This window comes from Monodon monoceros, unplaced genomic scaffold (assembly GCF_005190385.1).
Source record: "Monodon monoceros isolate NGI ecotype Baffin Bay Population unplaced genomic scaffold, NGI_Narwhal_1 Super_Scaffold_14, whole genome shotgun sequence".
Lineage (NCBI taxonomy): Eukaryota > Metazoa > Chordata > Mammalia > Artiodactyla > Monodontidae > Monodon > Monodon monoceros.
The window spans coordinates 34133439-34146317 of NW_021703770.1; the positions used below are offsets into that span (position 1 = coordinate 34133439).

At 39.6% G+C, this 12879-nt stretch overlaps 1 protein-coding gene across 5 annotated transcripts in view; it reads right to left on the reverse strand.

Annotated features, from left to right (window-relative positions):
- Positions 1-12879, reverse strand: part of VPS13B (vacuolar protein sorting 13 homolog B) — a 778183-nt gene that overhangs the window by 140313 nt on the left and 624991 nt on the right. For all 5 annotated transcript variants that reach the window (XM_029222782.1, XM_029222780.1, XM_029222779.1 and 2 more), the window contains 2 exons: positions 5697-5904; positions 5209-5393 (listed from right to left, as the gene is read on the reverse strand). In XM_029222782.1, the coding sequence (XP_029078615.1) occupies positions 5209-5393; positions 5697-5904 (393 nt within the window). The remainder of the gene's footprint in view (positions 1-5208; positions 5394-5696; positions 5905-12879) is intronic.

Genomic DNA, 12879 nt, shown 5'->3' on the forward strand with positions numbered 1-12879 from the left:
TATCTTGAATTGTAATGTTCAAGCTTTACACTCTTGAGATCCTTGGGGAAAGATGCTATTTAGTATGGGCTACTGTCACATACCTAATGAAGATATCTAAAAATTTAGTACGATACATAAATGAAAATAAATATAAAAACAAGAATAATACAGTATTGAGAGAACAAGAACAAGCACCATGTCAGATCTGTGTGAGAATTAAAATCTCCATTACCAATTCCACTACAAAGGATGAATTAAAAATTTACAATCTGAGAACACGGGTATTTCCTAAATGGAATCCTCAGTAGGCAGTGTACACAACAGGATGAGGAGAGAGGAAAACTTACAGTATGTGCCAGACACAGTGCCAGAAATTTCTTACATTTCAGCTCATTTAAATAGCACAACATTCCTTCTAGGTTGATGACATTACTCTAACTTACAGATCCTCATTTTTTTTTTTTTTGTGGTACGCGGGCCTCTCACTGTTGTGGCCTCTCCCGTTGTGGAGCACAGGCTCCGGACGCGCAGGCTCAGCGGCCATGGCTCACGGGCCCAGCCGCTCTGCGGCATGTGGGATCCTCCCGGACTGCGGCACGAACCCGTGTCCCTTGCATCGGCAGGTGGACTCTCAACCACTGCGCCACCAGGGAAGCCCAGATCCTAATTTTATTGACATCTAAATATACTATTAACACTTAAAATTTAATGTGATAAAACTGACCACAAAATAAGCTCCTTTGGTTTTCTGTGAAGATTAATTTCAGGGTCTTTATTCTGAACCTATGGTTAGTTTAATATTATAGACATGTTTTCCATATTTTTCAGTACAATTGCAAAATAAATTCCATAAAGTCATTTGAGGAGCCTGTTTATAAATCCTAATATTAATTATGGAAAGAGATATAAACAGATATATTTAAGGGTTCTATATAAGTGAACTCTATAAGGTCAGTTTCTTATGAATTAAATGGTCCTGAAGGAAAAAAATTAATCCAAGCTTGATTCTGTTTTTAGGACTAAAACCAAGGAGATAAACTTGTTTTTGTATTTAAGGACGAGCCTCTGCCTAGGGGGCAGTGGGCTTGGCAGAAGAGTCAATGATCTCACCAAGAGTCTGTGTAATGTAATGACATTAGACTGCCTGTTTATAGTAGGTAATGCCACTGAAGCATAACACAGTGCATCCTGCCATAATTCAGTTTGTAAAACCAAATGCATTCAATAGTGCCATAAAATAATGACAAACAATGTAATGCTTTTGAATTATACAGAATAGGAGCACAGACATCCATGTACTCATTGATCCATTCAATATACTGAGCATCTCCACTGCAGTGGATACTATACGGAGCATAATGAAAATTAGATGTGATCATTTCCTTTGGAAACCTACAGTCTAGGAGGGAGACAAGATATGGATAATTAAAATGTGAGGAATAGGTGAGAAACAGCATAAAAGTGGTGCCATGAACTGTTATAGAACTTCAGAGAAAGGCAGTATCATGTTTGGAGATGGTGTCCAGGAAAGGCTTCATGGAATAGATGGCACTGGAGCTGTCTGGATGTGTGGATAGGATTTCAGCAGAAAAGGGAGAGACTCAAATGAAGAGGGAGTGGTATGGATGTGGGAGACCACAGGCTGGTTCGGGAATGCTGAATAGGCCAGTTTGATTAGAGCATAGATCATGCAGAAGGGAAGGAAAGGCAAAGCTGGGTCGGGAGGTTCTGCAGGGCCCTCAAGGTCAGTCTAGCAGTGATAGGACCGCTGAAGGTTTTTCTCAGGGAATGACACAATCCACCTGTTCCTTTAAGAAGTTAGTAGGATAGGTTGGAAGGAGAAGAGATTGAAGGCTAGAATTTCACTTAGGAGGCTTTTTAGTGGTCCAGGCATTTGCTTGTGAAGAAGTGGAGGGAAGGAAATTAACATTTATTAAGAGCTCACTATGTGTAAGGCACTTATTTGTTTTAGCGATAATATTTCACTTAAATCTCGTGACAACTCTGCAAGGTAAATAGCATTAACTCCGGTGTTCAGTTGAGGACATTAAGGCTCTAAGAGACCAGCAGTTTCCCTAAGGTCACTGAGTTAGTAAAATACAAAGGGGGAGGGGAACAGGAGTCAGCAGTTGAGACTTTAATGTCTACATTATCTACACTATACCATGTTGATAAAGGGCTTTCTTTTTATAAGTTCCCTGCTATTCAGGATTGGTACTTCAATATTTTAGCAGTGCCTCCAGTACAGACCTAGAGATAATCACATAGAGCAGGAAAATGATTCTGACAACAGAGAGGTTTAATGCTGAATGCTTGAATGCTTGAATGCTGAAAATAGGGAAATTCTTCTACCCCAAACAACCAGAGAAACTTGCCTGCTAGACAGACAGCTTCTGATGAGTGGACAGTGTCTTATCTGTCTCTGAATCCCCAGGAGTATGCTCAGGGTCTGGCACTGCAAGCAATCAAGGAAAAAGCTGTCATACTTCTACAGATGAGGTCACCCCAGCCCTTGGGACAAATTCTGCTCCTAGCTGGGGGAATATAAGCTTAGGCTGGGAGCTCAGTAGCATGGCAACTTTCTGCCAGTCCTGCTCTGTTCTTCCATCCCAGCTGTCAATTCTGGGTGTTCTTTCTTACCACTGGGATCAAGGTTTCCCCTTCAGCTTACAGTAGGTACAACCCTGTCTTGCTTCGTAGGCCAGCGTCCTTGTCTTTGAACTCTGCCATGTATCAGCTCCTCTTTCCAACAAGATATGAAATGTAGCAGGACCTCTCTGATACCAGCTCTTTGCTTGTTGAAACCTGCCAGGCTTCCTTCACGCAGTGCTTATGTTCCAAGTCTACTGTATAGGCCCCTTGGACTATCCTAGATCTCCTAGACTACTCCAGCTGGTCTGTAGAGCCATTAGACCCCAGCTCTCTCTGATCTAGCCTATGCTTCTGCTTGATGAAAAGACTTTTGACGATAATCACTGTAATAGTACTTGTAGTACACATACTTACATAGCACTTACCATGTGCCAGGCATTGTTCTATGTGTCTTATAAATATTAATTCCTATAAGCATTACATTATTAGTGGCCTCATTTTACTGATGAAAGAAAAGCAAAACAGAAAACCTGAGGCTGAGAGATTAAGTTACTTATCGAAGGCGACACAGTTTGCAAATGGCAGAGCCAGAATTTGAACCCAGGCATTCTGGCTATAGTTCATTATCTTAACCACTATGCTCTCCTGCCTCTCCGGTGGCAGTGAGAAGATGAACATGTCACTAGTGAATGTACTTACTACCTTAAATGCTCTGTTTAATACAACTGGCGTAATACTACAAACCAACAGTTATCAGGCTTATGTTAACTAACATGTAACTATAAATCTGAATCCCAAAATCAGTTATAAAGAAGCCTTTACATGATGCTGAAACTTTGATATATGAGTATTTTCTTTTTTTTTTTTTTTTTTTGCGGTACGCAGGCCTCTCACTGTTGTGGCCTCTCCCGTTGTGGAGCACAGGCTCTGGACGCGCAGGCTCAGCAGCCATGGCTCATGGGCCCAGCCGCTCCGCGGCATGTGGGATCCTCCCGGACCGGGGCACGAACCCGTGTCCCCTGCATCGGCAGGCAGACTCCCAACCACTGCGCCACCAGGGCAGCCCGAGTATTTTCATTCTGACTGAAAATACTAGAGATGTTCTACATTTAGGCAAGTCTAACAAGACAGCAGGATTCAAAAACAATGCCAGTTTATTTAGCAAAAATAATCCAAGAATACTGGGAGAGAAGATAATCATGAATATGACCTTGACAGAAGGGGAAGCAAATGTGAGGATTTAAGAATCAAAGCAGAGTTGCTAAGAGGGTAGATCTTAAAAGTTCTCACCACAAGAAAAAAAAAAACAAAAGAAAGTAGATACTGTTGACATCTTGGCAAACTGGATAGTTCTGCATACTCTAGTTCAGTTGACAAAATGATGACACATTTCATTGTTATCAATTCAGAAGGTGAACATCTGACTATATTATAACCAGGAATTTAAACAAAAATTAAATAAGCATATAATAATACCAATGTTAATATGTACTGTGGTCTCCTCTGATTTGTATTATTATTCTGAGTTGTTAAGTGTAGAGCAGTCATTAAAAAAACTGGCTCGTATTTCTATACCAGGGGCTGGAGATAAGTGATCAAGACATACAAGAGAGGTAGGCAGTGCAGAGATCAGAGGTCCTTACAGGCCATAGTAAGATACCAAATTCTGTTAGTCTTAAAGGGAGCCACTATCAGGTTTTAAGTTAGGGGAGTGATGTAACCTAACCTACATTTTCAAAAGATCACTCTAGCTGTTGTTTGGAAAACGCATTACAAGGAGTCAAGGATGGAATCGTAGAGGCCAATTAGGAAGCTACTGTAATAGGGAACAGAAGATGGTAGCTTGAACTCAAGTTGTACCAGTAGAAACAGAAAGAAGTAGATGGAATAGGGACATATTTGGAGGTAGGGCTGACACGACTTATTGATGAATTAGATGTGAGCAGTTAGGGAAAAAGAGTAATCAGGAATGACTTCGAGTGGATGGTTATGTGATCTAGTAACAGGTGGACAACTAAGAGAAAAACAAATTTTAGGAGAAATTCAGATCCGTAGAATATTAATAAGTAGAATAATAATATAGTGCTATCCACACTCAGGGAAATTACAAGCAACAAACTTTCCACAAAATCATACAGAATATGATCACTGGTTAGATGGTTTTCCTATCAGCCTACCACGAGGCCCAAGACCATTTTCAGCTCGGGAAATGAAATGAAAATTAAGTCATCCTTTCTGGCCCTTATGGGGACATATCTCATTTCATAGAACAGTTCTAAAAATGCCGAAGACTGTGAGCACATGGTAGGTCCTCAGAAAATGTGTGGTGAACTCAATGACACCTGTTTGTACCATTACTACCTGGAGACTATGTAAGCTACCTGTAACAGGTTGAAGAGTAGAATTAAGAACTCTCAGGATTGCCAGGTACCATGAATCTGAATGACATTATTCTCTTATTATACAATTTCTAGTATGTGTGTGTCTCGTGTGTGTGTGTGTGTACATACGTATGTGTTTGTATACGCACATACATGTGTATTTCTCTCTGATACAACTTATGGAAAAGATAGGTATGCTCTCAACATTTTTCCCACACTGTCTTTTATTTTGAAATGAAGAGCCATTCCATACCTGTAGCATATCACCAAGGTCTGCTGTGCTAATATCTGGATCCTCTGTGGTGTTGAAGGGCACAGGAGTTATGCGTACAAGGGTGAGCACTCTAGGTTCTGGATATCTCCATAACATCATCCCTGGGCTATCTTCGGTTTCATTGTAAAACGAGACTTCATAGACACCAGGCATTTTCAAAGCTTCTGTTAAACGAAAGTATAATTAATTGTATGCTTTCGAAGGGGAACATGTTGGTTTATTACACAAGAAAAAATTATGAGTATAAAAGAAAAGAATATAAAGAAGCTGGTTGATCATGTTTACATGGTTTAAGACAGGAACAAATCAAGAATTTTCCCTTAAGAGAGACTGAATGGCAATGTACTATTTTTGTACTGCAGGTATTGACTTACTTTTCAAGTGATCTTGATGTGTTATTATTTACTGAATGTGCAGGTAAAATAAACAAACACACACACAATCACACTGAAGCTATCGCTACTTACCAGCATCCTGTATATACTGAAACAGACCTGTCCGTAGGTCATCTGAACTTTGTTCACTTTTAAATATCTGATTTTTTTCCATAGGAGATGGAATTTGCGGCACTGTTTCAGAAACTTGCGCTTCAAAATTTCCCTCCTCTTTAAGGTATCCGTTGAGTAATTCATGTAGAAGAACTAGGCAATTCAAATGTTCTTGACCCCAGAAAACCTTTAAAATCATATGAAAAATTTTACTGGCTTTAACACAAACACTTCATGAGAATAATTAGGTACAATCATATTTGAATTAGTTCAAGGCTGTAATTACATTTAATTTAACTATTGATAATAATTAAACTATAATTTTTAAGAAGCAATTGACCTATGGGATGAAATTCTATTCTTGGGTAAATACATAAAAACAAGAAAATCAAGTATATCATATATTGTGTGGATAGCAATCAATTTTAAATGCTGAATTGATAATGGAATATGTTGATGTGAGGTAATGTTTATGAATTAACTTAGCTAAGAGGGAAAAGAGCATCCATTATAGTCTGAGAGACTATATGAAGATCCTTCTAGGCCAAAATGTTAATAATATTGTAGAACAGCTTCTACATTTTGTCATGAGATTACATGAACACATCTTGATTATAGGGTTCCTTTCTTTGCACTTTCACTCTTCAGAAAAAAAAAGAAGATGCTCAATGAACCTGAATTTAAAAGGCTCCCAACTTCAGTGTTTAGTGAGAAAGTGCCAACAAACAGTATCCCACAGCCCTTGAGAACCAACTGTACAGGAGCTACGGTACAGTTTCAGAACAAACTCTTGGTGTTACATCTAACAGAGAGGATCAAGTTCCCTTTTTCTGCATGTGAAGAATATTAGTCTATAATGGAAGTATGACCAGGGGGTAATAATGATTAATGTCAGAGGACATAAATTTTCAATAATATTAATTTCTCTGAATGTACTGGATAAAGGCAATACAACCATAATTTCTAAGAGGACCAGCTAATATGGCAAAGAAGAAAAGAATATACAGACGTAGAAAAGAATAAGCCTATGCTTTGTGGGTAAGTTTTAAACCCTCAGTTTAAGTCCTACTCTCTGGAATTAAGGCATCTCAGAAATAAAGGTAAGAGGTATGATACTAAGTCTATTTTTTTCTCATCAATCTTATTTTTATTGAATCCTGAAAAACAGAGATAGGTGAAAAGTCAAGTTGGGGAGTCAAACACTGTGCTCCAGGTTTTAAAATGTCAAGAGAGTTTATAATGTAGAGATGATATACTTTGTCTTTGCTCTTATTGTTGTTTTTAATGTGGAGCTACTTTGCTGTCTTGGAAAAATGGTAATACAATTACTATTCTTGATAAAACAACACAAAATCACATGCTGAGTAAATCTATGAAAATTTATAACAGATACTGAAAATCTCCAAACCAATCAATGTAAAGCAATAAGTTAGTGGGCTCCCCTACATCTACCTCTGTGTCACTAAGAAAACTGGTGAAAAAGGTGAGGCAAGACAACTTTTAGATGAAGACAAATTCATATTTAATATGCCTCCACTATTAACAAATGAGTCATTGCCATTTTCTATAACTCTCTATTCCTCAAGCTTTTCAGATTTGTGTCAAATTTGGGGAACATCAAATCATATAAAGAACACATTCAGGATAGCTTCAAGATGGCAGAGGAGTAAGATGTGGAGATCACCTTCCTCCCCACAACTACATCAAAAATACATGTACATGTGGAACAACTCCTACAGAACACCTACTGAACGCTGGCAGAAGAACTCAGACTTCCCACAAGGCAAGAAACTCCCCACATACCTGGGTAGGGCAAAAGAAAAAAAACAGAGACAAAAGAATAGGGATGGGACCTGCACCTCTGGGAGGGAGCTGTGAAGGAGGAAAAGTTTCCACAAACTAGGAAGCCCCTTCACTGGCAAAGACGGGGGGGTGGTGGTGGGGGGGAAGCTTTGGAGCCACGGAGGAGAGCACAGCAACAGGGATGCAGAGGGCAAAGCTGAGAGATTCCCGCACAGAGGATCGGTGCCGACCAGCACTCACCAACCCGAGAGGCTTGTCTGCTCACCCGCCGGGGCGGGCGGGGAATGGGAACTGAGGCTCAGGCTTCGGAGGTCAGATCCCAGGGAGAGGACTGGGGTTGGTTGCGTGAACACAGCCTGAAGGGGGCTAGTGCGCCACAGCTAGCCGGGAGGGAGTCTGGGAAAATGTCTGGAACTGCCTGAGAGGCAAGAGACCACTGTTTAGGGATGCACGAGGAGAGGGGATTCAGAGCACTGCCTAAACGAGCTCCAGAGATGGGAGCGAGCCGCGGCTATCAGCCCGGACCCCAGAGACGCGCATGAAATGCTAAGGCTGCTGCTGCCACCACCAAGAAGCCTGTGTGCAAGCACAGGTCACTGTCCACACCTCCCCTCCCAGGAGCCTGTGCAGCCTGCCACTGCCAGGATCCCGTGATCCAGGGACAACTTCCCCGGGAGAACGCACGGCACGCCTCAGGCTGGTGCAACCTCACGCCGGCCTCTGCCGCCGCAGGCTTGCCCTGCATCCGTATCCGTCCCTCCCCCTGGCCTGAGTGAGCCAGAGCCCCCTAATCAGCTGCTCCTTTAACCCCGCCCTGTCTGAGCGAAGAACACTTAGAGGCGGGGCCAAATCCAAAGCTGAAACCCAGGAGCTGTTCGAACAAGGAAGAGAAAGGGAAATTTTTCCCAGCAGCCTTAGGAGCAGTGGATTAAATCCCCACAATCAACTTGATGTACCCTGCATCTGTGGAATACCTGGATAGACAACGAATCATCCCAAAATGGAGGTGGTGGACTTTGGGATCAACTGTAGACTTCGGGTTTGTTTTCTGCATCTAATTTGTTTCTGGTTTTATGTTTATCTTAGTTTGGTATTTACAGCTTATTATCATTGGTAGATTTGTTTATTGATTTGGTTGTTCTCTTCCTTTTTAAAATTTTTTAATGTATATATATATATATATATTTTTTCCTTTTTCTCCTTTTGTGAGTGTGTATGTATATGCTTCTTTGTGTGACTTTGCCTGTATAGCTTTACTTTTACCATTTGTCTTAGGGTTCTGTCCGTCCTTTTTTTTTCCTTGTATAGTTTTTAGAGCTTGTTATAATTGGTGGATTTGTTTTTGTGTTTGGTTGCTCTCTCTTCCTTTTTTTTTACTACTTTAAAAATTTTTTATATATAATAATATATTATTTTTTATTTTAATAACTTTATCTATTTTTCCTTCTTTCTTTCTTTCTCTCCCTTTTCTTCTGAGCGGGGGTGGCTGACAGAGTCATGGTGCTTCAGCCGGGTGTCAGGCCTGAGACTCTGAGGTGAGAGAGCCAAGTTCAGGACATTGGTCCACCAGATACCTCCTGGCCCCACGTAATATCAAACAGCGAAAGCTCTCCCAGAGATCTCCATCTCAGCGCTAAGACCCAGCTCCACTCAATGACCAGCATGCTAGAGTGCTGGACACCCTAAGCCAAACAACTAGCAAGACAGGAACACAACCCCACCCACTAGCAGAGAAGCTGCCTAAAATCATAGCAAGTTCAGAGACACTCCAAAACACACCACTGGATGTGGTCCTGCCCAACAGAAAGGCAAGATCCAGCCGCATCCACCAGAACACAGGCACCAGTCCCCTCCACCAGGAAGCCTACACAACCCACTGAAACAAACTTAGCCACTGGGGCAGACACCAAAAACAACGGGAACTACGAACCTGCAGCCTGCAGAAAGGAGACCCCAAACACAGTAAGTTAAGCAAAATGAGAAGACAGAGAAATACACAGCAGATGAAGGAGCAAGTTAAAACCCACCAGACCAAACAGATGAAGAGGAAATAGGCAGCCTACCTGAAAAAGAATTCAGAATAATGATAGTAAAGATGATCCAAAATCTTGGAAATAGAATGGAGAAAATACAAGAAACGTTTAACAAGGACCTAGAAGAACTAAAGAGCAAACAGTGATGAACAACACAATAAATGAAATTAAAAATGCTCTAGATGGGATCAATAGCAGAATAACTGAGGCAGAAGAACGGATAAGTGACCTGGAAGATAAAAGAGTGGAAATAACTACTGCAGAGCAGAATAACGAAAAAAGAATGAAAAGAATTGAGGACAGTCTCAGAGACCTCTGTGACAACATTAAACACACCAACATTGGAATAACAGAGGTCCCAAAAGAAGAGAAAAAGAAAGGGACTGTGAAACTATTTGAACAGATTATAGTTGAAAACTTCCCTAATGTGGGAAAGGAAATAGTCAATCAAGTCCAGGAAGAACAGAGAGTCCCATACAGGATAAATCCCAGGAGAAACATGCCAAGACACATATTAAACAAAGTCTCAAAAATTAAATACAAAGAAAAAATATTAAAAGCAGCAAGGGAAAAGCAACAAATAATATACAAGGGAATCCCTATAAGGTTAACAGCTGATCGTTGAGCAGAAACTCTACAAGCCAGAAGGGAGTGGCAGGACATATTTAAAGTGATGAAAGAGAAAAACCTACAAACAAGATTACTCTACCCAGCAAGGGTCTCATTCAGATTCCATGGAGAAATTAAAAGCCTTACAGACAAGCAAAAGCTAAGAGAATTCAGCACCACGAAACCAGCTTTACAACAAACGCTAAAGGATCTTCTCTAGGCAGGAAACACAAGAGAAGGAAAAGACCTATGATAACAAACCCAAAACAATTAAAAAAATTAATAGGAACACACATATCAATAACTACCTAAAATGTAAATAGATTAAATGCTCCAACCAAAACACACAGACTGCCTGAAAAGATACAAAAACAAGACCTGTATATATGCTGTCTACAAGAGACCCACTTCAGACCTAGGGACACATACAGACTGAAAGTGAGGGGATGGAAAAAGATATTCCATGCAAATGGAAATGAAAGGAAAGCTGGAGTAGCAATTCTCATATCAGACAAAATAGACTTTAAAATAAAGACTATTACAAGAGACAAACAAGGACACTACATAATGATCAAGGGATCAATCCAAGAAGAAAATATAACAATTGTAAATATTTATTCAAACAACATAGGAGTACCTCAATACTTAAGGCAAATGCTAACAGGGATAAAAGGGGAAATTGACAGTAACACAATCATAGTAGGGGACTTTAACACCCAACTTTCACCAATGGACATATCATCCAAAAAGAAAATAAATAAGGAAACACAAGATTTAAATGATACATTAAACAAGATGGACTTAATTGATATTTACAGGACATTCCATCCAAAAACAACAGAATACACTTTCTTCTCAAGTGCTCATGGAACATTCTCCAGGATAGATCATATCTTGGGTCACAAATCCAGCCTTGGTAAATTTAAGAAAATTGAAATCATATCAAGTACGTTTTCAGACCACAACGTTATGAGACTAGATGTCAAGTACAGGAAAAATCTGTAAAAAATACAAATACATGGAGGTTAAACAATACACTACTAAATAACCAAGATATCACTGAAGATATCAAAGAGAAAATAAAAAAATACTTAGAAACAAAGGACAATGAAAGCACGACAAAACAAAATCTATGGGATGCAGCAAAAGCAGTTCTAAGAGGGAAGTTTATAGCAATACAATCCTCCCTCAAGAGAGAAGAAACATCTCAAATAAACCACCTAACCTTACACCTAAAGCAATTAGAGAAAGAAGAACAAAAAAACAGCAAAGCTAGCAGAAGGAAAGAAATCATAAAGATCAGATCAGAAATAAATGAAAAAGAAATGAAGGAAACGATAGCAAAGATCAATAAAACTAAAAGCTGGTTCTTTGAGAAGATAAACAAAATTGATAAACCACTAGCCAGACTCATCAAGAAAAAAAGGGAAAAGACTCAAATCAATAGAATGAGAAATGATAAAGGAGAAGTAACAACTAACACTGCAGAAATACAAAAGATCATGACGGATTACTACAAGCAACTCTATGCCAATAAAATGGACAACCTGGACGAATTGCACAAATTCTTACGAAAGCACAACCTGTTAAGACTGAACCAGGAAGAAATAGAAAATATAAAGAGACCAATCACAAGCACTGGAATTGACACGGTGATTAAAAATCTTCCAATAAACAAAAGCCCAGGACCAGAAGGATTCACAGGGGAATTCTATCAAACATTTAGAGGAGAGCTAACACTTAGCCTTCTCAAACTCTTCCAAAATAAAGCAGAGGGAGGAACACTCCCAAACTCATTCTATGAGGCCACCATCACCCTGATACCAAAAGAAGACAAAGATGTCACAAAAAAACAAAACTACAGACAAATATCACTGATGAACACAAAGGCAAAAATCCTCAACAAAACAGTAACAAACAGAACCCAACAGCATGTTACTTTTAGCGTAACGTGATCATACACCATGATCAAGTGGGGTTTATCCCAGGAACGCAAGGATTCTTCAATATATGGAAATCAATCAATGTAATAAACCACATAAACAAACTGAAGGAGAAAAACCATATGATCATCTCAATAGGTGCAGAAAATGCTTTCGACAAAATTCAACACCCATTTATGATAAAGGCTCTGCAGAAAGCAGGCATGGGGGAACTTACCTTAACAAAATAAAGGTCATATATGACAAACCCAGAGCCAACATCGTTCTCAATGGTGAAAAACTGAAACCATTTCCACTAAGATCAGAAACAAGACAAGGCTGCCCCCTCTCAGCACTATTACTCAACATAGTTTCGGAAGTTTTAACTACAGCAATCAGAGAAGAAAAAGAAATAAAAGGAATCCACATTGGAAAAGAAGAAGTAAAGCTGTCACTGTTTGCAGATGACATGATACGATACATAGAGAATCCTAAAGATGCCACCAGAAAACTACTAGAGCTAATCAATGAATTTGGTAAAGTATCAGGATACAAAATTAATGCACAGAAATCTCTTGCATTCCTATACACTAATGATGAAAAGTCTGAAAGAGAAATTAAGGAAACACTCCCATTTACCATTGCAACAGAAAGAATAAAATACCTAGGGATAAACCTACCTAAGGAGACAAAAGACTTGTACACAGAAAACTATAAGACACTGAGGAAAGAAATTAAAGATGATACAAACAGTTGGAGAGATATAATGTGTCTTGAATAGGAAGAATCAACATT